This window comes from Gavia stellata, unplaced genomic scaffold (assembly GCF_030936135.1).
Source record: "Gavia stellata isolate bGavSte3 unplaced genomic scaffold, bGavSte3.hap2 HAP2_SCAFFOLD_59, whole genome shotgun sequence".
NCBI lineage: Eukaryota > Metazoa > Chordata > Aves > Gaviiformes > Gaviidae > Gavia > Gavia stellata.
In genome coordinates this window covers 45,984-72,764 of record NW_026776859.1, presented here as the reverse complement: position 1 = coordinate 72,764, position 26,781 = coordinate 45,984, and the positions used below count along the sequence as shown (strand labels likewise).

The following is a 26,781-nucleotide window of genomic DNA, read 5'->3' as shown; positions in this document are numbered from 1 at the left end:
ACCAAGTTGTATTTGAAACTGTGAGGCAGTATGTCATTCAGTTGATAGGGTTGGGGAATGAACTGGCTTGTTCCTCATTCAGCTCAGGGACAGGGATTTCTATGAGAAATGGCATGGGATTGTCCTGAGAAGTTTCTCCTAACTTGTCACTGTCGATTCCTTATTGCACAGTGCCCCTTGCCCAGAGGAAGAAAATGTCCAACAGCAGCTCCATCACCCAGTTCCTCCTCCTGGCATTCGCAGACACACGGGAGCTGCAGCTCTTGCACTTCTGGCTCTTCCTGGGCATCTACCTGGCTGCCCTCCTGGGCAACGGCCTCATCATCACCGCCGTAGCCTGTGACCACCGCCTCCACACCCCCATGTACTTCTTCCTCCTCAACCTCTCCCTCCTCGACCTGGGCTCCATCTCCACCACTGTCCTCAAAGCCATGGCCAATTCCCTCTGGGACACCAGGGCCATCTCATATGCAGGATGTGCTGCCCAAGTTTTTTTCCTTTTCTTCTTGATCTCAGCAGAGTTTTCTCTTCTCACGGTCATGGCCTATGACCGCTACGTTGCCATCTGCAAACCCCTGCACTACGGGACCCTCCTGGGCAGCAGAGCTTGTGTCCACATGGCAGCAGCTGCCTGGGGCAGTGGGTTTCTCAATTCTCTCCTGCACACGGCCAACACATTTTCACTACCACTCTGCAAGGGCAATGCCGTGGACCAGTTCTTCTGTGAAATCCCCCAGATCCTCAAGCTCTCCTGCTCACACTCCTACCTCAGGGAAGTTGGGCTTCTTGTGGTTAGTCTCTGTTTAGCATTTGTGTGTTTTGTTTCCATCGTGCTGTCCTATGTGCAGATCTTCAGGGCTGTGCTGAGGATCCCCTCTGAGCAGGGAGGGCACAAAGCCTTTTCCACGTGCCTCCCTCACCTGGCCGTGGTCTCCCTGTTTCTCAGCACTGCCATGTTTGCCTACTTCAAGCCCCCCTCCATCTCCTCCCCATCCCTGGATCTGTTGGTTGCAGTTCTGTATTCAGTGTTACCTCCAGCAATGAACCCCCTCATCTACAGCATGAGGAACCAGGAGCTCAAGGATGCACTGTGGAAATTGATGAGTGGATACTTTTCAAACGCATTAAACTGCTTGTCATCTTCTGTCAATCACTCGTAATGTCACTCATTACCGGCCCAGCCCATCCTCTGTAGTTTTGGTTGGTTTTGGTTGTGGGTTTGGGTTTTTTCCCTCTGTTTTTCTTTTTCAAATAGTGTCCAGAAAGAATGTCATTATTTCTGCCATTTCTAATTATGTATCTTTCCAGCTTTGTGTGACCCACAGATGTGTAAATGAGGAGCCGTGCTCTCTGTGTTTTTAAAGAAAATAGAGGACCCTGCCGTGACTTGTTTGTCCCAGATCCTTTCTCCAAGAGCTTCTCTGGAGCTGCAGGGCAGTGTCTGTGTGCAGAGGTGGAGGGGAAACGAGTCCCAGCACAGCAGCACTGCCAGGCAGCACCAGCGCTTCACCTTCCCAAGCTGCTCGATTTCAACTTCCACTCTCTTCTTCTGAGCCCTTGTACTGGTGTAACATCTGAGTGCTCTTGGGGCTTGGTCAGAGTCCTGCTGCGTGGCAGTCCTGTGGCTGCAGGCAGGGACAGGCAATGGGCACTTCGGTGACAGATCTGACACCCATCACAGCATTTCTGTCATGAAAGGGGATCTCCTCAAGGCAGTGCCTGAAGGCTTAGGACTTCTTCTAATGTTGTTCTCAAGAACATGCCCAGGAAAGAGTCCTGGAAAGGAAAACACCGTGAGCAGCTAGAGTGTGTGAGTGTGAAGGTTGGGGACACACAGCAGTGTCCTGGCACAGCCAGGTCTCCTGGCAGAGCCCTGAAGGACCAGCAGAGCAGGGTCTGCTCTGTGCCCGTGTTTGCTGGAGACCCGGGGGAAGCTGCCCCTGGGCAATCGACACAGACCAGCCAATAAAACCACATTTTCCAGCTCTGACCTCTCACCCCAGCTCAGAGAAGCTTTTGGTCCCTCCACGGAGGGACACTGAATGACTAGGTCAGAAGTCCGTGTTTGCATTGTACAGGTGAGATGTAAGCGTGCCCATGGTGTGCGTGTGGTGAGATGACCCCGAGTGAGCACAAGTGCCATCAGCTATTCCTGGGGGTGCCGTGAAGGCCTGTGGGAGAAACAGTAGCTCGAGGTCACTTCCCGTTGAGAGTAACGTCCCCTGGGAATCCACCTGAAGGCAGCACTGGGATCTGCTTCCTTGAACCAAGGTCCCCGTGTCCATTCCCCATGCCGTGGGGCATCTCACACGAGTGCAGAGCCAGGGGACCCACCGCAGGGCTGAGGTGTCTCCCAGGCTCTGGGAGTGGCAGCAGGAGGCCAGGGAGACACCATGGCTGCTGCAATGCACTGCCTGCGCCTGTGCAAGGGAAGGACTCCTGTCTCCGAACACCCCTCTGTGTGTGCGAGCAGTGCATGAGGCCAGCTCAGCTCTGGACACCTGCACTCAGAAGGGGTTCTGCAAGCGTGGGTGACAATGCCCTCTAGAAGAAGGCATTTCTCACCTTTCCCAAAAGGCAGAGCACATCTAGGCTGTTTGAGTGCCCTCAGAGGCACACACACCTCCAGGTTTCATCTCTCTGAACTTCCTTCACAATATCTTCAAGCAACCAGCAGAGAAACAACTGTCCTTCCTTGTAGGTGTGCTACAAGGAGAGAGGGGACCAGAAGGACCTAAAACCTTCTGTGGAGAAAGGGCAGTGGGACAATCTGACATCATCAATGGCATTTCCCTTACTGCGAATGGGGAATGTCCCCAACTCTTAGACAACTCTCTTCCTCCTCTCTCTCATGACCTGTCCTAGGATTGGGGTTGGGAACACCCTCATCATTCTGCTGGGGGTGGAACACTGGAACACTTGCTACAGCTCCACCAGCATGTCCCGGCTGCTGGCCAACTTCCCGACTGGGGACAGCCCCATCTCTGCTCACAGCAGTGTTAGTTAGGTGGGAATGCTCTGGTGAGGTCAGCTGTGCCTCAGGATCTCACGGGATAGCAGGAGGCACGAGGCTGTGAAGGTGGCTGTGAGGTCACTTCTGTCTCTGGAGTTGACAGGCCAGCAGCAGGAACACGTCTGGGAAAGGGCCTGTGAGGTCACTTCTTTCTCAAGTAGCTGACAGGTCAGCCCTTGACTGGTGGCTGGGACATGTGCTTCTAGGCTCACATCTGCCAGAGTCTCTGACAGACCAGCAGCAGGCACCTGGCTGGCAAGTTGATTGTGGGAATCCCTTTCCCTAAGAACCTGGTAGGCCCACACAGGAGGAGGGCTTGGATATGGGTTGTCATCTCCTTTCCGCCTGAGTACCTGATGGGACGGCAGTACGCACACGGTTTGGTTGTGTTTATGGGAGAAGCCGAAAGGCCAGCAGCAGGCATGTGGCTTGGGAGGTCATGGTGAGGTCGCTTCTGCCTCGTCGGCTGGTGCAGCAAGTCTTGCAGATGCCGTCTGGAGAGGGTGATCCCATTTTCATCCTGTGATCCCTTTCAGTGTTTCCTTAGAAGGAAAAAAGTCAAGTCCTCATTTCTACTGCCCCCAAAAGAGGCAGTTCACCTGTGAATTTGCTGTGGCAGTTCTAGATATAGGTAAGGACATGCAGTTGGCCTAATCACTGGTATCAGGTGGGAGCTTCCTGCAGACTTCTCATCACAATCCAGTTTATTCTGCGACCCAGGAGTATGATCTGCACAAGAGAGCCTGAAGGCCAAGCTGTACGTGGAGCACAGCCCAGGCCTGGGTCTACTCAGGTTTCCTCTTAGATGGATCCCCAACTCCTTGAGGTACAGTGGTCTTTTGGTCAGGATCACTGCACTGCCTGAGGAAGGCTGGGAAGAGGATGAGTGTCCTCCAGGCAGCTGGAGGAAGGGACACTATTTTAGGCCCTGGTAATCACCGGGGGCCTTTGAAGACCATGGACCTCTGCTAGAAGACCTCAGTTACAGGGAAGGTGGAAAGTGATCCCTGGCCCACCATGCTGAGAACGCTCTCCAGGATATGTTTTTCATGAGAAGACAAGGCAGGACTGGTGGGAGATGTGGATGGTCGCTTTGGCTGCAGTGTGAGTGAGGGGGTAGGGTGGAAAACCCTGAGGGAAGAGTGCAAGACAAATTGTGGCAGGGCTGGGTGGAGAGGAAGGATGATCTCCACCAGCCCTCTGGCAGTGCTCTTCCTAATGCAGCCCAGGATGCCCTTGTCCACCCAAGGTGCAAAGCCAGGAGGAATTAAGGCATTGGGGAGACCTAATAACAGCCTTCCCACTTCTTCTTGGATACCAGCAAGAAAATGGAGCCAGGTTCTTCACTGTTGTGCATGATGGGAGGATGAGGGCCAATGGACATCAGCTGAAACCAGACAGGAAAAACTTTCTCCCCATCAAGACAGCCAAGCACCGGAGCAGATTTCACAGAGAGCTTGTGTCATCTCCATCCCTGGAGCTTTTAAAGCCCACAATGACTCATCCCCTGAGAAACCAGCTCTGACCTCATAGCTGACCCTGCTGAGAGCAGGAGGTTGGCCTAGAGACCTCCTGAGGTCCCTTCCGGCATGAATGATTCTGTGCTTCCATCCACCACAGATCTTGCCTTCAGGATGGGAGGCAAAGCACTCGGGTTCCTGGTGACCGCTGAAGTCAGACAGAAGGAAGTTTGGTCAGGTGATCTGTGACTTTCTTGTCCCACTCCAGGCATTATTATTCAGGTGCAGGGCTGCTTGGCAGGTACCCCAAACAGCCCTGACCATTTCATTTCCTTCACTTTTTCTTTCCTTTTTCCCTCTTTTCCTCCTCACAATCTCTTGCCCTTGACCATCCTTGTACCCTCCCATGCAGACAGCCCATCTCTCTTTACCCTTTCCTCCCTGGCCCCAGTTTGGCTTCCTTTGTACCTTCCTTTGGTGTTTCTGAGCTTGTCACCAGGGATGTTTCGACCTTTGCCAGCGATTCCATTAAACTAGTATGTCTTCTATTGTCTCTAGTGTCCTGCAATTCTTCCTGCTGAGATCTTGTCTGAGGCACCACTAATCTGGTGGGCCATCTGTATGCACACATTGACAGCTGTCCAAACAGAGCTTGACTCCAGGGGGACCTTGAGAAGCTCTCGGATTTGGCAGTAGAAAACTCATGAAGTTTTAGAAGCAGAAGTTGTGAGTCCTTTTTTTGGGCCAGAATAACCCCAACCATGAGGGCGGGCTGGGACCTGAACAGCTCAGGAGTGACCCTGAGGTGAAGGGCCTGGGTGTTCCAAGGGGTGCCATATGAGCCAGTGGTGCATGCTCAAAGTTAATAAGGCCAACTGCATACGGGGCTGCCTTAGGAGGAGTGTGGCCACCCAGACAAGAGAGTCCTCATCCCCCTTGACTCAGCACTGCTGTGACCACGTCTGGACTAGAGTGCCGGGGTGTGGGGTTCCCCCGTCTCGAGGAATGGGGAGGAACTGGAGAGGATCTGGAGGAAATCTGCCAGGATGGGGTGGGGGGTTTTTTGGAGAGGCTGAAGGTCCTGGGCTTCTTTAGGCTGGTGAAGTAGAGGCTCAGGGTACTGCAATAGTAGCCTGCAACTTGGAGGCTGGAGCTTTTGTTGGTAGTGGGAAGAGAAGGAAACCTGCACAACGTGCAGCTTGGAAGGTTCATACTGGAGGTGAGGAAAAAGAAGTCTTAATCCAAAGGTTACATTGTGGTGCAAGAGGTCATCCAGAGGGAGTCTGGACCATCCCATGACTTTGTGTTTCAAGGAAAAGCCAGTGAGGGTGGAGAGACATCCGTGAAGGTACAGAAATGCTGGGGTGAGAGCTAGGTGGGAAAGCAAGATGGGTGTCTACAGCCTGAAGGGAAAGAGGTGCAGGCACGGGCCAAGGGCTCTGGAGAGACTAAAAGCCTCAACAGGACCGAGGTCTTTGTCCCCTTGGCCATGGCAGTTGCCTCTTCCACCGAGGCCTACCAGCAGAAACTTTCTTTTGAGGCTCTGGACTTTGTTTCCCCTGCCTGGGGAGGCCAGGAGGTGTCATAGAATTTTCTTACACTTGGCATTGCTCACCCTCACATCCCACTGCCCCCAAGAAGAGCTCTGAGCCACACGTGAGGGACAAGATCTGCCTTCCCAGGGTTTGGCCTTTCTGCTTCATGAAAGAAACAAAGGGTTTTCTCAGCATGAGAGCCACCTGCCCAGTGCCTTTGCCTACCTGCAATCATGGCCTCCAATTCTCTGCTCTAACAAGTCCTTGGGGAGGCTTTGTCAGGAATGGCCCTCAGTGGGGCCCATTAATGCTTCAAGGCCCTTGGAGTTTTGCTTCTGACTTCTTGAGCACTTTGTTCAATCTTCTCTCAGTATCTGAGGCTCACGGACTCAGCACCAAATACACCGTGGGGCTCATTAGAACACAGAAAGCCCTAACGAGCCATGACTCTTCTTGTAATTTTCTTCAAGTCTTCAAGACTTGTACAGCTAATTAGAGAGGTGTCATAGTGTAGTTAAGGAGGGAGATTTCAAAGTGCATCTAATATTTTCAAGGATCTTTTTGATTGCTTTTCAGTTTAGAGAAGGGGTGATAGCAGCATTCTCCAAGTGCTATTGACCCAGGATGTCTCCTCAGGAGGTCTGGACAGGCAGGAAAAGCAGTCCCTTGGGGTCTGACACTGTATGGACAACTTTGCTCCTCACCTCCCCAACCTCGCCATTTCTGTCTTTGGCCTCCTGGGGCTTACATCACTGTTCCTTGCATCAGACTTCTCCGCTGAAGTCTGCAGCTGGAGGTTACAGCTCCATGGCACCATCTCCCACCCGCTCTCCTTCGAGAACTGGCTGCACACAGGCACAGAAGAGTCTTTCCTATTTGTAAGGAAAGAAAATTAAAGCATGACGAGTTTTCATAAACAGTAAAACACACTCTGTAACCATATGCTCAGTACAAGCTGCCTCTCTACAAGGGATCATCTGATCAGAAATGTTTTTGATAGGTACAAGAAGACAGAGATGGACATAACTAAAGACTTGGCTAAAGAGACAATTAGACTACTGAAAGACAGGCAAGCTTTTAACTCCCTGAAGCTCAAGGCAGCAGCATAGGTGAGAGGTATCTGAATGGACAAAGAATAAGGGGAGGAGAAAACTGGAGAATCATGGAAAAGGCCTTTGTCTGGGCAGTCTGCATCTGAAAAGATGACTTTAGAAATGGTCACTGTATCCTGGACAGGTGGAAATATATGAAAAACTAGAGAAATTCAAGACACCATGTCACAGGCAGGAAAGCGGTAATGAAGTTACAGGGGAAGATCAATATTTCTTTGGAATATCCCTTGGGAAGGGTCATGGGATCAATAGAGGTCTCTTGTAAGTGAGGAAAGGCAACGTTGCTCCTGTCTTTGAAAGGGGCCAAAAGTGCAACGCAGGGAATGCGTCCAAAAGCAGTCAGCATGGACTTGCCAAGGGTAAATCATGCCTCGCCAACCTGATTGCCTTCCTGATGAAGTAACTGCATTTGTGCATGAGGGGAGACCAGTGGATGGCATTTACCTCAGCTGCAGCAAGACTTTTGCCATGGTCTCCCTCGGTATTCTTGTACCCAAGGGAGGCCTTTACAGTCTGGACGATCAGACAGATGGGCAAAACACCAGGTGGAGAATGAGGCTGAGAGCACAGTGGTGAAGGGGTCATACCCTACCTGGAGGCCAGTGGGACGTACTGGGGCATGGTGGGGCAGCACAGGGGACTCTCCTGGGCCCTCTGCAGTGTAACACCTCTATCCATGATCCCGAGGAGGGCCATTTATTGACCACTTAATTTACCAGTTGCTGTCATGGGCAAAACAGACCCCACTGGGGAAATTATGGTCTTGTTAGAAGCAGCATGACTCAGGATGACCATTGGCACACATGCTTTAAAAGCTGCACTGTTGGAGGTTCCATCCAAGGGGACCTTGACACACCTGTCATCAGCCAGGTTTTGAGCCAGCTTTACTAGATCTCCGTTGACTATAACGAGCGTGATTTCAAGAACATCCCCACATAGGGATAATTCAGGGCAGTTACTCTATTTAATTCCAATTTCAAGCCTGTAATGTTACGCGACATGCCACAGCTCTCACACACAGCTGCGTGCGGTTGGCAGTGACAGGAATAGCCCTACACAGGAAAGCCATCCCCATTCAGAGCGAGTGTGTGTCAGACTCCCCAGACAGCATTGCAGACAGATGCAGTGCCTTTGTGCAAGAGACTGATTGCCACCCCTGCCATGGGGCAAGGTCTGTCCCTTCTCTAGCCAGTCGATGTAGGGCAGTCCAGGAATAGGAAGTTCATCGCACCGGGGTCGCCACGCGTGTGCCTACGCTTCCAAACTGCTGGTTTTTCTCTCCACCAACCCTTACTCTCCCCCTGGATAATATAGTCAAGGAAGAGTTTTCCCAGTGGGCCTGTCAGCAGCACCTTGGCATTCCTGGAGATCAGCTTCACCTCTGGCAAAGGCCCTCAGGGGCAGCACAGACACCACTGACAAAAAACCCGTTTCCTTCTGCGCTGCACTGCCCAGCCCTGTTTCTCTCTGGCCTTGGCACAGCAGGGTTTGCTCACTCTCTTGGCATCGAATTTCAGCTTGATGTTTCCATCTGGGGTCCACTCCCGCACATCTCTGCTCTGAAGCAAAGCCTTTGCACAGACGGGGTCTTGGACACTTGGTACCAGCTTTCCCTAAGACAAGTCAGAGCTTGGCCTGGGGCTACACCGGAGGGGCTACAGCCCAAATGCGCACTGATGCCCTCAGCCAGGGCACAGCCAGGACGAGCTGGAGCCTGTGCTTTTGACATCCATGGAGTAACGGCCAAGGCATGGGGGGACAAGTGACACAGCTTGGGGTGCTGCAATGGATGGGCAGAGGCTGTTCAGGAGAGACAGGCTGGAAGGACCTGGGGTGGGGTTCCCTCAGAGGGAAGAAGTCGCTGGGATGTCTGGAGCGCCTCTGTGGGGCAAGGGACAAGTTGGGTGAGCCCTTGTGAGTGAGGGTCAGAGGAGGGGCCAGTGAAGGTGACATCGTGGTGGGAGACGAGGAACCCACAGTCACGGTGGGGAAGTTGGCATAGACTTTTCTAAGCACCCCAAGGAAGTCTCGGCATGTAGAAGCCTGGTCCTCACTGGGGACTTGAATGACCCTGCCATTTTCTGGAAGAGGAACGCAGCAGCATGCAGACAGTCCAGGCAGCTTCTGGAGTGTCTTGGGAGAACGTCTTAGCAGCGCTGGCAGATGGGCCAACAAGGGTCATGCCAACCTGGATCTGACACTTGCCAGCAAGGAAGAGCTGGCCAGTGAACTGAAGGTCAGCGTAAGCCTTTTCTGTCGTGACACTGAAATAGTGGGGTCCCAGCTCCCGAGGAGAGTGAGGAAGGAAAATAGGGACTGCAGATGCCGGATCTTAGAGGAGCAGACTTTGGCCTATTGTGGGGAGTTGTAGTGGGGTCTCATGGTCAGCAGCATTGAAGGGCAGCGGAGGTCCGTACAGCTGGTCTTCAAGGACAACGTCCTCCAAGCACGGAAATGGTATCTAGCAAAACTCAGTTGAAACCTGACAGTGAATTCAAGGGCACCATAACGAGCTGTTACTACTTCAGGGACAGTGAAAGAAGAAGTACAGATAACATGGGATCCCCCCTAAATTTAGTGAGAGTCGGTCTAAATAGACCTGAGATAGTTTATGTGCTCTTATCACCAGCAAGGTCTCCCAGGCCTTGGTGCCTCAAGGCAGGACTCGAGAGGAAAACAGCCATCAGTGGATAGGAACCAAATCAGTAGCTACTTGAGCAAACCCAAATGTTACCAGTCAAAAGGGACAAGATGTATAAATCTGTGTTTACATAGAGGGAGAGAAAGTGTCATTACCTTGCTGGTCCATGGCCATGGCCTGTAAAAAAATCATGAGAATTTACAGACAAGTGTCAAAGCCTTCTTACCCAATTATTACACCAAGGTCTTTCCCACATATGTTTTTATTGGCCTAAGGGCATCCACTGTGGAAAGTGGACTGCAGAGGAGGTCAGGTGGACTTAATGTACAGCAGAGGAGTGTGTTTTATTGAACCAAGCCTTCTTTTGGTTTTGGGTTTTGGAATAAAGAACGATTGTTCTGTATCTGCGTGCAGCTCATTCTCCAAATAAAGCAAGTGGGAGTTGGTGTCCATGGGCTGAAACATGCAGCTCCTGACTGCAGTGGAGAAAGCTCCAATTTGAAGAAAGGTGCTGTGAGTCCCAGGTGGCTGATGAGAGAACTGGTGGGGTTGGAGGGAGGGACAAAGGCTGCCCATAGGGTGTCTGACATACAGGGTCTTGACTTCCATAGGTATTAGGACTCTATCAGGAGGTGTTCTGTGTCAATAAGAATTGGAGTTTGCTGACATCACTTAATGAATAAGCAGAAAAAGAATAATTGGAAAAAGAAGAAATTGTTTCTTACTGATATTGAGTATCGAAAACTTTTCACTTTGACTACACTCCGCAAACCTCTCAAATGAACCCCATAAGGACTGAGGAATTAGGGAAAGTTATGCGCAGAGCCTTGGCTTGTTAGTGAGTTTTGCATGTTAAGGAGCCCTCTGGTGCCAAGTTCCTGAACTGCAGATACTGCAGGAAGGTTGAACAAGGCTCTGGAGAAGTAAAAGTCAGCACACAGCCTCCAGGTTTCTGAGGGTGTTAGTGGGCCCCAGCGAGGGCCATCGCTGAAGAGGCCATGGAGGGAATGACCAGAAAAGGGACGATCCCTGGGGGCTGCTGAAGCAGGACCTCAGAGGCACTGGTTACAGGTGGAAAATCAAATGTGGAGGCAACTGTGAAAGGCCTTCATGCATTTCATCAAGGAACGAGTAGATGTGGCACTGCGGGACATGGTTTAGTGGGCATGTGGTGTTGGGTTGATGGTTGGACCTGCTGTTCTTACAGGTCTTTTCCAACCTTAGTGATTCTGTTATTCTGTGATCAAGCAGGATGTTCAAGCCCTGACCCCCTAGGAATGGGGATCTGTTCCATCATGGCATGCTCAGGGCTGCTGCTGGGGGCAGTGAGATGTGGGGGCATACGGTGCCGAGTGCAGGACAGCAGGAGGACTCCTCTGAGGCTCTATGGAGTGAGTGGGTGGGTGAAGAGACAGGAAAGCGCTGGAGCTGTAGGGACCTGGTGTTCTCTTGGGGACCTCGGTGGAAGAGACAGCGGCCATAGTTGAAAGGACAAGGATTTCAGTTCTGTTGGGAGGTGCCAGCCCCAGCAACGGGGCCATCCCCACCACAGGCTGTCCTACACTGCCCGATGCCTCTGCCTCTTCCTTTGAAGATTTTATCCACCACCCCTGCTTGCCCACATCACTGTCACCCCATGAGGTTCCTACTGGTCCATCCCTCCAGCCTGTCTATGCCCCTTGGGATGGACACCCTGCCCTCCAGTGTAGTGTCTGTTCTCCTCAATGTGGTCTCTGCTACAAATGTTATGAATAATCCCTCTCTCAGCTCCTCCAGGTCATCAAAAAGACGTTAAACAGGGCAGGTTGCCGGGTAGACCCCAGCAGGACCCTGCTAGCTAGATGCCTGCAGGCAGAGAACCACGCATTGACCACGTACCTCTGAGCCCACCTGTCCAGCTCGTTTTTACCCATCTATCTATCCCCCCATGCAGACCATAATATCCTAACATCAAATATTGTGGGGGATGATGGCGAAAGCCTTGCTGACCTCCAGGTAGAAGACAACCACTGCTCTCCCCCGTGCAGCAATCCTCTCCTTTCTTCAGAAAGAGCAAAGAGGCTGGCCAGGCACAATCTCCCCTGGGTAAATCCCGTCACCTTCCTTTCAGACACCCAGAAAGGGGACGCGAGTGGACGTCCTCGGGGGCACAGCCTTCTGTTCCCCTGCTCATCCCTTGGGCATTTTTGAAAGGTGCGTACAATGTACAAAGGTGCTGCCAGTCATCAGGATGTTCCCCAGTCTCCATGACCTTTCAGAGGTGATGGAGAGTTTTCTCCCTGTGACAAAGGCCAGCTCGCTCAGCTCCCTGGGATGCCGCCCCTCCAGCCCCAGTGACCAGAAAGGATTGCGCTTGCTCGAGTGACCCCTGACTTGATCCACATCCACTGCTGGTTCTTTTCCTCCAGAGTCCTGCCTCAAGGCGCAAAGGCTTGGGAGACCTTGCTGGGGAAGACTAAGACAAAGAGGATATAGAGTATCTCAGATCTGTCTACACCTGCTCTTACTAAGTTCAGCAGTGGCCACACGTTCTCTTTGTTTTTTTCTAAAACTCTTTCTTGAAGTATTAACAGCTGCTCCTGATGCCCTTGAACCTCTTCAAAGGTCCACACTACCCATCCCCATTTCTAAATTTGTCCCTGAGTCCTTGCATCCACCTCCGGAATGCTTCCTTTTTTCTATGGAACTTCTTAATGAGTTCCTTCTTTTGCCAAGCTGCTCTCCTGAAATATCTGGTTGTTTTCCTGCTTATTTGTCTGGACATGCCTTGTGCTTTGAAGATGCTTTCCTGAAAGACCAGCTGTACGGAGCTCTGCTGCCCACGGGCTTACAACTAAAAATCCCTTGAAGAGGCTAAACTCTTCCCCCACTATTTCACGGTCACTACAGCCCAGGCGCACACTGGTTTTCACATCCCTCATCAGCACTGCCTCTTTCGCAAGGACCAGATTCAGGCAAAGATCACCTTTGTTGGCCTGGCACCTGTGCAAAGAAGTGGTCCCAAGAGACCCCAGACACCAGCTGCACAGTCTGCATCCTGCTGTGCTCCCCTCCCAGTGAGTGTCAGGGTCATTACAGTCCCCAACAAGACCTGGGGCCATGGATCTGGAGACTTCCATGGCTTGCTTAAATAAGCCTTTCTCCTCTGCCTTCTCCTGATTGCAGGTTCTGAGGGCCTGTGGTGGAGGTGAAGCTGATCTGCAGGAAGACAAGGTGCTGCTGAAAATGTCCTTGGCTTTGGACACGCTGTGATCCAGGAACACGGTGACAATCATTCACCTCTTCCTTGACTGTATCATCAAGGGGCTGAGCAAAGGCTTGTTGAAAGAAGCACCAAGAGAGTTTGGGAGCAGCCAAATGATTGGAGCCGCCCGTGCGATGGGCTTCCTGTTCATGCACTGCTCTGCATCGGCTGGATGAACTTGGGTCAGACCTTGCCTCACTGCAGGGCTGGGATTCAGTCGCTGGCCAACAGAGCCCGAATCTGCCGGAGATGCCACCTGGGCTTGCACAAAGGAAGCGAACCTGTCGGCAACGCTGCCTGGGGTGTCTGTCCCGCATCCCCTCTGAACGGGAATGGCTTTCCCATAGGTCCTGGGCTGTCCCTGCCAGCCACAGGCCGTTGTGCTGGAGAGCCCTGGCATCTCGTGTAGCACTCCAGGCCTGTGTGTGGCCATTGAGCAGCTGCCCTGAACCAGGTTAAGCACTGGGGGATGTCCTTGAGACAACTGCCATTGCAGTCAGTGGAGATCTAGGAAATACAGCTGATGGAGAAGAGGAGAGGGACTTGGCTCCATCTGGGCAGCTGACTACCTCTGTAGGTGCTGTGGACATAAGGGAAAGGGAAGGTTTTAGTTCTCCTAACTGTAAACATCTGCTGTCATTTCCCTCTACCAAAGGAATTCCCTCCAGGCTCCAAGACGATGCCCCCAGATGCTGCCTTGTCTCTCAGCATTGCTCCATTAGAGCTTGCACTCACCTGCACATAGCTTGGAGAAGCTCCGGTGTCACCTCAAATGTCACCAGGTGTTCCCACCTGAACAACTCCCTCAATCTCCATTTATTGGCCTAAGAGCTGAGCTCACATGCAGGTGCCTATTCTATGTGCACAGGGGAACAGGGGCAAGAGAAATCCCATAACCTGGGGGACTGTGGTGTGCCTGGGTGCGAGCTGAGTCCTCTTCCAGCCTCAGGACATCAAACCCAGGATGGGATGTCTTGAATGACTCAGGTGAATCCCTACCCTCAGCAGGGTTAGAGGAGATCCCTCCCTGTACGTTTCTGGGTGTCCTGTCTAATGATGGGACAAGGAAAGGGGATTCTCATGCCTAAGTGTATCTCTGAAAGGAGAAATGTCACAGCTGGAAAGAAGTCCCTCTCCCCAGCTGCGGGAGGGAAGATGAGTGATCCCTTCAGCCTGTTTCACAGCAGGTTCCCCCAGAGCCCCAGGGACACCTGGAGGGAGCCCAGAGGGGGCAGAGAAAGTGCTGCCTTGGGCTGGTCCTCTGCTGCTGAGCTGGGCTGGGCTCCTGGGATGGAGGGAGGGAGCTGATGGCAAGCGGGCAGCGCTGCAGAGAGACAGCTCTGCCCAGGAGCAGCTCCTCTGCAAAGCGCAGCAGGGCTGAGGGCACTGCCTGCAGGCACTGAGGGGAGGGGAGGGAGGCAGAGAGAGATTAAAGGCGGTGTGCAGTGGGAGAATGCTGAGACCTCACCGGCAGCAAATTCTTCACAGTCCTCTATATGGTAAGTCTCTGGGTGCGGGGCATTTATCTCCTAGAGCTGGCACATCCCACGGCCTCTACGATCTGTCAGAAGGAATCTACAGTTTCCATAGCGTAAAGGAGAGGGACTTGCTCCAGAGTAGAAATTCCCAGCTGCACCGTCAGAGGCATAAGACATGACGGCTGCCTTCTCCCAGGGATGGCTGCAGGGCTGTGAAGGTGGGTGTGCAGCCAGGGGTGCCCAGGGCTGTCCTTCAGAGCAGGGTCCCTGTGTCCCAGGGGCTGTGTGCTGGGGCAGGGACGCTGCTGTCTGCCAGGGTCAGCACTCAGCCTGCCCGGGGAGCTCCCCACGGCGCTGTGGGGAGAAGCTGTGGGTGGAAGGAGTGACCCTCATCAGGGCAGGGTACTTCGGCTGTTGAGAGGGTGCTGCATGGGTCAAGGCTGCTCACAGCTTCAGCTCTACCTCTTGACCTTTCTAAGGGGACTTCTCAAGAAGCACATCAGCTCAGCAACAGCCTCCCCTTTCCAGCCACGTCAGGTTTTCTGTGATCAGGTCTTTGGCCCCTGCACAGGCAGAGATGCCCCTGGCAAGTGCTCTGCCCCTGGGAGGTGTTTGCAGGCAGAGGTGAGCGCAGAGCAATTGGGATGGGGTGTGTGAGCAGTGACCGGGAGTTGAGCTGGGGACAGGGAGACGGCTCCTGGCAGGAGCAGCTCCAAGCAGCAGAGACACGGGCAGGGAGTGAGAGGGAGCTGCTGCCAGAAACGCTGGGGAGGCGGATGTGGGCACCTCCCTGCTGTCCCCGCGGCTCAGACCCCTTCCCCTGAGCAACTGAGAGAAGGGCAACGACGGTGGTGAGGGGTCTGGAGCACAAGTCTTGTGAGGAGCGGCTGAGGGAGCTGGGGTTGTTCAGCCTGGAGAAGAGGAGGATGAGGGGAGACCTTATCACTCTCTATGATTACCTGAAAGGGGGTTGCAGAGAGGTGGGTGTCGGTCTCTTCTCCCAAGTGACTAGCGACAGGACTAGAGGCAATGGCCTCAAGTTGCACCAGGGGAGGTTCAGGCTGGATATTAGGAAAGATTTCTTTACTGAGAGAGTCATGAAACACTGGAACAAGCTGCCCAGGGTTGTGGTGGAGTCACCATCCCTGAAGGTGTTCGAGGAACGTGTGGACATGGCATTGCGGGATATGGTTTAGTTGCCATGGTGGGGTTGGGTTGGTGGTTGGACTTGATGATCTTACAGGTCTTTTCCAACTTCAGTGATTCTGTGATTCTGTGAACTCCTCCCTGGTCTCCCTTCCCAGCCTAAGCAGAGCCTCTGCCCTCAAGCCCATGGGGTCTCGGGCAGGCATTGCCCCTGCAGCAGCCAGAGCCCAGAGCAGGACAAACCCCTGATTTCCAGCTCTCTTGGCGTGTCCCTCCTCCCTTGGCAGGATTGCACTGCCATCCCCTCCTGCCTGCGCTGCCCTCGCTCTCACCGCTGGCTCCCCTGAGTCAGTGCAGGGAGCGGGGCTGGCAGGTTCAGCTCCCGTCCAGATGCCGACCCTTTGGGTCCTGCTATGCAGATGTGTCCATGGGAGCAAAGAGCCCACGTCTCCTCCGGGCAACTTTAGGACATTCAGCTCTTTCCCTGGGGTGTCCTGATGGGCCGCAGGGTGTCCTCCAGAAGGGCACAGCCCTCCCATAGGATCTCTGTGCTGCCTGGGATCCCCACGGAGAATGCACCTCGGTGCCAAGGCCATGGAAATGCTGCTGGGCAGCTGCGTGTGGGCAGCTGCAATGACCCCTCCGTGTCCCAGTCTGGGAGGGAGAGATGAGATCCTCCTTAGGTGCCCTGAGAAAAGGCGCGGAGTCTGTCATCTGCTCTTTGAACCTGGGTTCCTCTGCACTCAGCAGTGTCCAGTTTCTTTTTAGGGGAACACCTGAGTGTGATCATCCTCCAGCTCCAGGCTGCCAGCACGGGGCAGCTGAGAACAGGAGTGATGGGCAGAGCAGCTCTCCTCTCTCTGCACGAAGGGACCGTCCCTTTGCCTCTCAGGGCCCACCGGATTTCTCTGGGAGTGCATTAGAAATGCCAGGGATTTCAACCAGCCAAACCCACTCCTCAATGAGGAAAGTGCAACTAGAACAAGATAAACAAAACAAAATCCCCTCAGCTCTGACCTGCAGTTGGGCAAATTGCAAACAACAATTCCGAAAGCTCTTTGGTATATCATGAGGGCGTTTAATTTGCTATCACTCTGCGTTCCACGTTGCCTCTCGCTGCACAGCAAGAAGGACTCCTCAGGAGCCCATTACAGAGTCCCTGCTCCCAATGGTCCCCTCAGGCAGCAAAACCCAGAGCTCAACTGAGGGAGCTGCAGAGAGGACTTCCTGAAAAGAGAGTCTGAGTGTGGCGTTGATATGAAACATGCAATATGTTTTGCTCAGAGAAGTCTGCCTTAACTGAGTACTGTCTTTTCCTCCGCAACAAAAAACCATACCCAGAGGCATGAAATGTCCAACCACAGCTCCACCACCCAGTTCCTCCTCCTGGCACTCGCAGACACGCGGGAGCTGCAGCTCTTGCACTTCTGGCTCTTCCTGGGCATCTACCTGGCTGCCCTCCTGGGCAACGGCCTCATCATCACCGCCGTAGCCTGTGACCACCGCCTCCACACCCCCATGTACTTCTTCCTCCTCAACCTCTCCCTCCTCGACCTGGGCTCCATCTCCACCACTCTCCCCAAAGCCATGGCCAATTCCCTCTGGGACACCAGGGCCATCTCCTACCCAGAATGTGTTGCACAGGTCTTTCTCCTTTTCTTCTTACTTGGAGCAGAGTGTGCCCTTCTGTCTGTCATGGCCTATGACCGCTACGTTGCCATCTGCAAACCCCTGCACTACGGGACCCTCCTGGGCAGCAGAGCTTGTGTCCACATGGCAGCAGCTGCCTGCGGCAGTGGGTTTCTCAATGCTGTGCTGCACACGGCAAATACATTTTCATTACCACTCTGCAAGGGCAATGCTGTGGACCAGTTCTTCTGTGAAATCCCCCAGATCCTCAAGCTCTCCTGCTCACACTCCTACCTCAGGGAAGTTGGGCTTCTTGTGGTTAGTCTCTGTTTATCATTTGTGTGTTTTGTTTGCATCGTGCTCTCCTATGTGCAGATCTTCAGGGCCGTGCTGAGGATCCCCTCTGAGCAGGGACGGCACAAAGCCTTTTCCACGTGCCTCCCTCACCTGGCCGTGGTCTCCCTGTTTCTCAGCACTGCCATGTTTGCCTACTTCAAGCCCCCCTCCATCTCCTCCCAGTCTCTGGATCTGGTGTTGTCAGTTCTGTACTCGGTGGTGCCTCCAGCAGTGAACCCCTTCATCTACAGCATGAGGAACCAGGAGCTCAAGGGTGTTGTGAGGACAGTGATTTCAAGGACTTTTTTCAGTAGTCATAAACTTCCCATCTATCCACAAATGACTCCCATGGGAACGCATTCAAAGCCTATACTTTGTGAAGGGTTTTATTATCATTAACATCATTATAATTATATTTATAATTTTCATCATCTTTATCCTTATAATTATCACTATCATTATTGCTGTTTTTATTTGTGATTACTACGTTCCTACACAACGTTTTAGATTCAGGTCACTTCTCCTGTGGAATGAATCTGCTCTGCCTTGCCTGTTGCATGTATACAGGTATGTCTAATGCTGGGTCAGTGCTGACTCACTCGCAGCAGCTCTTTAATAAATGGGTTCTCCCCAGTGCAGTTCCTGAAGCCTCACCTTGTCTTCCAAAGCTGTTGCCAAGGATGGACATGAGCAACCTCACCCCAAAAAGGGCCTGTTGCTCCATGGATTCAGGAGCAAAGAGCTCAATGTCATGTGGTGACCTGTTAGAGACCAAGGTTTGGATTTACGTTTCTAGTTACAGTGGAGATGGTGAATGGTCACTGAGGTACATACGTGGGGCTGTCCCACATGGGGGACTTATCCCAGGGCTTCCAGCTATGGCAGGCGATGTCCTTACGGACGGGAGTCTGGAGTTGCTTGGGGCATCTCCATGGGCAGCGTGTGCTTGGGGTGGGCAGTGACTTTAGCCCCACGAAGTGAGAGATCGCCCAAAATGGAGTCACCCAAAGGGAAAGTGCTGAACCCAGGGTTCTAGAGGAATCGAGGGCTCTGCGATCCCCGGAGAGGCAGTGGGCACCAAGCAGGTATGAAAAAGGAAGACTGGAAAGTGCTTCATGTGTCCTTCAGGCACAAATGAACACATCTCCTGTCCTCCAAAAAGCACCATAGTCCCTTCAAGCACCTGCCACATCCAGAGACCCCCAGGGAGGCGGATTAGCAGTAGTGATCCCCATCCAGCCCAGGACCCTGCAGCAAACATGGGGAGGGGGCCAGGAACCGTCCAGCCACATCAGAGGAGAGGTGGGGGAAGTTGAGGTGGCAGCTGTTGTGGCCTGGAAATTGCCTGGGGGAGAAAAATTCTGGCATTCCGCTCATCAGCGGTAGCGTCCAGACTCTGGTTAGCCTAAAACATGTTCACAGTGCAGAGCCAGAAGTCCTTTCTGTCCTGGTGCTCCACGAGGCCTGGGAAGTGGATGAGGAAGAATTGGTGTCCCTCACGCCCCACCCCTTCGTGCCATCATCCCTCCTGAAGCGTGGCATTGAAAGAGAGGCTGGGAACCTTTGTCAGGGCTTGCACTGAAGGAAGCGCAACCATGGGAGTTTCCTGTTGTCCCTCGGTCCCTGTGGCCAGCACCTGCCCTTGAGACAGTCTCCCTCCACCCCCTACGCTGGCCCAAAAGTCACCCCCAAGCCTGACCCTTTGTACCGTCCATTTCCAGCCCTGGCCATTCACCGTGGTCCAGGTGTGGGCTGATCATTTCAATGTGACCGGCTCCGCCTGCACTGGGGGAACATCCAGCCCTTGCCTGGCTCACACAGGCCCAGACCCTGGCAGAGCCCACAGCAGGGCCGTCTACGAACCCCTGCATGGGATATGGCCAAGTCTGGGGAGGGACCAGTGCTGGGGAGGGCTGCCAAAGCAGGAGGGCTGCAGAGGGATGTGGCACCGAGGTCTACTGGGCAGACCATACCAGGGGGATGGTTTCCCACCCTGCCCTGTTGATGCCTGCACAGCTGGGCTGCGGGGCAGCAGAGCTGCGCTGGTGCAGGGATGAGAACAAGCGCCATGATGCTCCAGGAAGCTCCCACACTGCCAGGACACCAAAATTACCCTCAAAATAGGCTCAGACAGGCAGGGCTGTCACCCTACTCACCGCACTGGAGGTGCAGGGTGAGCACCACCCGCTCCAGCTCTGCCAGCAGACTCTCTGAAGCCAGAGCAGCTCCCCACAGTCAGGATCGGACTCACTAGTGCTCGCAGGCTTGGGGGTGCCTTGAGGTTGCAGCCCCTGGCACCACTTGCCAGGAGGCCCAAGACACGAGGGCCAGCATCGGCTCCCTCTGCCGCAGCCCATGGTGCCTCCTTTCCTGTGTCACCATCCTCTCTCGGGAGCACCGCTGGGTGCATTGCTCCCTGCCTTGGTTGAAGGGAAGCTGCTGGAGGTCTCGTCTGCTGTCCCCCATGGCCACTGGCTCTGTCCCAGCATCAGCTCACATTCACTACCGCAATCCCTCTGAAAGGCACGTCTTTGCTCGGATCTGGCCACCACAGCCTGCCTGCATGGTTCCAGAGGGTGCCAGCAAGGCTGTGCTTGGACAGTAGGTTGTGATGTAAGGGTGATGATCTGGCTGGGGATCATGAGGAGAAGGAAAAGACAAGAAACCATAGAGACAAGAAGCAGTAAGGGGAATTTCTTATCAGGTTAAGAAAGAAAAAACCCCATGTACATCTATATACTCATACACATATAGAGATATACACACTTATTTCAGCATATATATACACATACATCACCACGATAGAGATTTTCAAAACTCAGCTGGAGAAAGCACTGACCTGCCTGATCGAACTGTAAACTTCTCCCTGCCCAGAGCAGACCTCCAGATGTCCCTTCTGACGCAAAGCCTCAAGGAAGAAGGGCCTGGACATGGACTCGGGGGTAGGGGACACTGCTGTATGTTGAGGCATTGCTGCCACTTATCATCACTGGTCCACCCTGTCCTCAGGGTTGCAAGGTGAGGGAGATCCTCCTCAGAAGGAGGCTCTGCTCCAAGGGACACCAGGAGTCCAGCTGGTGCGGGGATACTACAGAAAAGATCTCAGAAACACTGCCAGGCAGTGCAGAACCACAGAATCCCAAAATAGTTGGGTTTGGAAAGGATCTCGATGTTACAATTCTGTAATACAAAAACTCATCTACACAATGTATGTATGTGAGCAGGCACTTCTTTACTGCAGCGCTGGACGCACAGGGGATCACTCCACCTAGTGTGGGTGCTTAGTTTCTCCGCTACAAAAGCTACATTCAATCAAAGTATACATATTCATTGTATTTCCAAGAAACAATTAACAGAGTCATACAATTTCCAAGAACTCATTAATATATGCAAATGCTTCTGACGCATGCGCCTCCAGGTACAGAGGTGGTGGTCTAAGGTCCTCTGGTGGTCGTCCGTAGTCTTCCTCGTGGTGTCCTCTAGTTGAACCCAATCTTTGCGCAGGCTCAGCTTAGTTGCAAAATTCCATTCTTGGAATCTTCCTAAGTTTTCCTCGGTTTACTGACCAGGCCTACAACTTATCATTCTCTTGACACCAAATCCTACCTATTCACAATGCTAGATTGTTCAACAGTTAGTTTATAATTAAATCACAGATAAATCATACCTAGTTACCATCACACAAAATACATAATTTAATTTCTCATTAATTGCTCTCTTGATTATACCATTCTATCAATATCCATACTTAAAATAATCCATGGTTATTTCTATTAATATCTATTGATTGGCATTCTTGATATCCGAATCAAGATGGGAAAGGTAAGGAATTTTCCAGGCAGCATCACCGGTGCATATCAGGTCACATTGTCACGGGACTCAAACAAAACTTCTCTATTTGATTCTTCATTGTTCCATCTCGTTACGATTAGTTCCTTAATAGGGAACAGTGACTCCCTGGGGAGGTTCCTATGGTTATTGGTTCAAACTTAACAATCCTAACTTAGGCATTTGTATTTTACTGTTTTATTTATTAATCAAACTTAACCTTTCTATATCATCAAATCTTGTTCATTTAGACATCAGAGTATTTGCAACAGTATGGCATCCATTGTCATGCCAGGCCCTTTTGCTCAGACCACTCCTCACCCAGTCAGGTCGCAGCCCACACTGCTGCACAGGGTTATTCTGTCCCTGGTGCAGAGCTTGTCGCTTCTCCTTGTCGATCTTCGGGAGGGTTTTGGGGTTTTTTTGACCAAATCCCCAAGTGTGTCCGGGTCCCTTTGGGCTGGAGCCCTGTTGTGCCAGCATATAGGGTATGTTTGCTGATGGCAAAGAGGAACTGGAGAGGCTCCAGAGGCGATCTGCCAGGATGGAGTTTGGAGCCTGTGTAGAGAGCCTGAAGGTGCTGGGCTTCTTTAGCCTGCTGAAGTGGGGACTCAGGGTGCTACAGTAGTAGCCTGCAAGAGCTTGAAGGGTGGTTTCAGAAATGATAGAACTTTTCTTGGTAGTGAGAAGAGAAGGAAACCTCCACAAGGTGCAGCTTGGAACGTTCAGACTGGAGGTGAGGAAAAAGAAGTCTCACTCAAAGGGTAGCCTTGAGGTTCAGAAGGTCACCCAGAGGGAGTCTGGATCAACCCATGGCTTTGTGTTTCAAGGAACAGCCAGCAAGGGTAGAGAGACATCCGTGAAGGTATACGAATGCTGGGATGAGAGCCAGGTGGGAAAACAAGAAGGGTGTCAACAGCCTGAAGGGAAAGAGGTGCGGGCATGGGACAGTGTAGGACAGCCTGCAGTAGAGATGGCCAAGGGCTCTATCAAGGCTGAAAGGTCCAACAGGACGGAGGTCTTTGTCCTCTTGGCTATAGCAGTTGCCTGTGCCACCAAGACCAGTGAGATGAAACTCTGAGGGTAGCAGGATCAGCCTTCCCAGGGCCTGGGGGTCAGGGTTTGGCCTTTCTGCTTCATGAAATGAATAAAGGGTTATTTTTTATTTTAAAGGCAATATTTCATTACTTTTTAGTTTAGAGAAGAGTTTATAACAGCATTCTCCAAGTGATAGTGATCTAGGGTGTCTCCTCAGGAGGTCTGGACAAGCAGTTCCTTGAGGTCTGTCACAGTATGGACAACCTTGCTCCTCACCTCCCCAACCCCACCATTTCTCTCATTCTCCCCCTGGGACTTGCATCACCTTTCCTTACATCAGACTTCTGCACCAAAGTCTGCAGCTGGAAGCTACAGCTCCTTTGCACCATCTCCCGCCTGCTTTCCTTAGAGAACTGGTGGCACACAGGCACAGGAGAATTTTTCCTATTTGCAAGCAAAGAAAAGCAAAGCGCGGTAAAGTTTCATAAACAATAAAACACACTCCTCCACCATATGCGGAGTACAAGCTGTCCCGAATGAGGTTGCCTTTCTTCAGGGGATAATCTTATGAGAAATATTTCAGGTAGGTAGGTGCAAAAAGGTAGATATAAACACAATGAAAGAGTTGCCTAAGGAGACAATTAGACTGTTGAAAGACACGTAAGCTTTTACTCCCTGAAGCTCAAAGCAGCAGCTGAGGTGAGAGGTATCTGAATGAACAAAGAATAAAGGAAGGAGAAAACTGGAGAATAATGGAACTGGACTTTGCCCAGCCAGTCTGCATCTGAAGAGATGACTTTAGAAATGGTCATTGTATCCTGGACCGATGCAGATACATGAAAGAGTAGAGAAATTAAGTATGTGGTATCACAGGCAGAATAGTGGTAGTGACGTTAGAGGGGAAGATTGCTATTTCTTTGGAAATACACTTTTGAAAGGTCATGGGATTGGCAGAGGTCTCTTGTGAGAGAGAACAAGCCAATGTTGCACCCAGCTTTGAAGGAATCCAAAAGGGCAACCCCGGGAACCACGGGCTGTACAAGCTCACTTTGGTGAGGAGTGTGCCATCGACTAGAGTCCTCGTGGGTGACAATTCTGGGCACCTAAAAGAGGGTAACTGTCAACACGGACTTCCCAAGGGTAAATTATGCCTCATCGACCTGATAGCCTGCAGTTGTGCGTGAGGAGATAAAAAGCGGATGTCGTTTCCCTCAGCTTCAGCAAAACTCTTGGCATGGTCTCCCTCAACGTTCTTCTACCCAAGTTAGGCCATGACATTCTGGACGGGGAGACCAACAGATGGGCAAAACACCAGTTGGCTGATGAGGCTGAGAGCGCGCAGTGGTGAAGGGGTCATACCCTACCTGGAGGCCACTGGGACATGCTGGGGCATTGTGGGGCAGCACAGGGGACTCTCCTGAGCTCTGTGCAGTTTAACATCCATGACCCGGAGGAGGCAACTCTCACCACATTTGTCGATGGCACTGAATGGGAGGACCATTCCTGTGGTCTAGGGATGCCATTCAGGGGAAACGTGACAGGCAGAAGGACTGTCCTGTCAGGAACTTCATGAGCTACAAGAAGGACAAAGGCCAGATCCTGCATCTTGGATAGACTAATGCCCTGCAGTTGCAGGGCCTTGCGGATTGCCTTCCTGGGGGATAGCTCTGCAGAAAAGGCCCTGGTGGTGCTGGGAGACAGAAGGCAAAACACGATCCCACCATGCGACCTGGCAGCCAAGGCAGCCAGCAGTGTCCGGGAGCGTATAAAGAGGAGCCTTGCCAAAAGAGTGAGGGAAGTGATTGTCTCCCCATGCTCATCGCTCGCTAGACCACCTGTACACCACTGTGGTAATTTTTGGGCCTCCACTGGCGAAGGGAAGGAGGGAGTAAGCATCTGGGTGGCTGCTGGGCAATCGGCCAGAGACAACCCACCACAGCAAGCAAGAAGATGTGTATAACTGGGAGGGAGTTCAGTGGAGAGTCACCGAGATGCTCAGGGGCTGGCGCACTTGCCTGGGAGGAGAAACTGAGGGAAAGGGCCTTGTTCAACCTGCCGAAGGGAAGGGCTTGGGAACCTCATAGTGACCTGCCAGTCCCTATGGGGAGGTTTACTGATGAAGGAGGTTCCCACAAGGAGAGCAAAAGCTGCAGTCCCCAAGGCCAGAGAGAAACAGGCCTGGGCTGTGCAGCCCCGGCAGGAGAGGGCTTTGCTCTCCAGGTGACTCTGCAGCACCGCGGGCCCTGTGGCACAGGAGAAGCTCATCTCCAAGAAGGAGAAGCTGCTGCTGCTGCTGCTGCTGAGAAAGTCCGAGGGGGAGGACAGCCTGTGATCCAGCCACGCTGTGGACATCATGCTGGGGGCCGACCGGCTGGAGAGCAGCTCTGCAGAGAAGCACCTTGGGGTGCCAGAGGAGAAGCAGCCGATCACGAGCCATCAGTGCACCCCTGCGGCAAAGGCCAAGAGCCTCCTGGGCTGCATTACGGAAAGCATTGCTGGCAGATGGAGGGAGGTGACCCTCCCCCTCCTGTCAGCACTGGTGAGGCCACATCTGGAGTGCGGTGTCCAGTGCTGGGCTCCCCATTACAGGAAACTGGACCTACTAAAGCAATTCCAGCAAAGGGCCGTTAAGCTGGTTTAAGGGACTGGAGCGTCTTTCATAGAAGGAAAGGCTGTGAGATGTGGGACTGTTCAGTCTGGAGAAGAAAAGGCTTGGAGGGATCTTCTTAATGTATTAATTCCATCTGAGCCCAAGAAAACACTTTTTGGCTCTGAGGGCTGTCAATCACTAGAACAGGTTGCCCGGAGAAGTTGTGGAGTTTCCATCCATGGAGATATTCCAAACCCACCTAGATAAGGTGCTGAGCAACCTGCTCTAGCTGACCCTGCCTCAGCTGGGGGTTTGGACTAGATGATCTCCAGATGTCCCTTCTAATCTTAACATTTCTGTGATTCTGTGAGTATAAAGGAGAAAAGTAAGAGAGAAAGAAATGAACACCACATAGCCTTGACTGCAAATATGGTGGGATGCGATGGAGAAGACCCATGCTGGAGGAGGGGATAAGTGTGAGGTGGAAGGAGGGGCAGAGATGTTCTGTTCTGACTGTTAACCCCCTCTTCACCATCCCCCCTGTGCCTCTTGGGCTTGGGCCGGGTAGATGAATTAAGAACAATGGAGGAGTTTGAGCCTGGGAGGAATTGTGAGCATTTCTGGTTTATTTTCTTTCTTCCATTGTCCTTTTGAGTCAGGAGAATGACTGAGCCGCTGGGTACTGTTGTGGCTGCTGCTAGCAACAACCCACCACCGCAGGAGTGCATCAGGACTGCTGCATCCAGATTGAGGCTTCCCTGCACAAGAAAGACCCTGACAGACTGGAGCGAGTCCTGCAGAGGCCAGAAGGATGGCTGGGGCCTGGAGCACATTTTGGACAAGGAGAGGCCGAGAGAGCTGGCTTTTGAGAAATACTTCAGAGCAAAACACTGAAGGAAGGACCCAGGCTAGTTGGTGGGATCTCAATCCATGGAGATGTTCAGTATTTGTCAGGACAAGGCCATGAGCACCTGGCCTAGCTGGGGCTGTCTGAGAATGGGCTTGGCTGAGAGACCAGCTGTGGCAAGAGCTCTGAGACTTGTGTGTAACGAGTGTCAGTAGGAAACTGGTTCCCTTTTTATTAAGAATGGCAGTGGAGTTGGGTATCACTGAGCCCCAGAGGAGGACAGAGATGACCATGCAGATAAGGTCCCTCGACAGGGCTGGGGTGTATGACCAGACAAGGAAATGGCCAGTGTGTGGGATCGATCTGGTACAATTTTGCTGGGGCAGCTTCCCCAGGGTGTCCAGGGAACGTGGCACAGATGAGGCCCCTCTCTTCCGCACCTTTGGTGCCTTGCTTCCTTCACCATGACACCTGGCTCTGCACAGTGAGCACACTGCTGTGTGCCCCCACCCTGCACACTCACTCAGCTGAGCTCTACACTGGCGTTTTCCTCTCCCAGGCTCTTCCCAGCCCACCTCAGTCCCACCCCAACTCTCCCCACAACCCCTGCCCGCTCCCCAGTCATACCAAGCACAGCAGACCAGTCTGGGCTGACCCCACGGCAGTGCCCACCACAGTCGCTGCAGAGCTCTGGGCACTGACCCCACAGCCCCAAGACCCTCTGAAGGGCACAGCAGGTCCTGGGGGGCAGAGAGGGGTCTCAGCCTCCCCATCAGCCCCAGGGCTTGTGCTGCCCTCAAGGGAATGTGGAAACAGAGGCTAGGCACTCTCTGGCTCTCCTGAATTCATATTGTAGGTGATCCCCAACCCTGACCGAATTTGCC

At 52.6% G+C, this 26,781-nt stretch overlaps 1 protein-coding gene and 1 pseudogene across 1 annotated transcript; both read left to right on the top strand.

Moving 5' to 3' along the window:
- The first annotated feature begins 191 nt into the window (after positions 1 to 191).
- On the top strand, positions 192 to 13,013 carry LOC132321332 (olfactory receptor 14J1-like; annotated as a pseudogene).
- A 4,347-nt stretch (positions 13,014 to 17,360) lies between these two features.
- Positions 17,361 to 24,792, top strand: LOC132321331 (olfactory receptor 14J1-like; the record flags this gene model as incomplete). The annotated part of the gene is made up of 2 exons (XM_059834840.1): positions 17,361 to 17,822; positions 24,715 to 24,792. Coding segments are annotated over 2 exons (540 nt in total), but the record flags the coding sequence as incomplete, so codon positions are not given.
- Between the last annotated feature and the right edge of the window lie 1,989 nt (positions 24,793 to 26,781).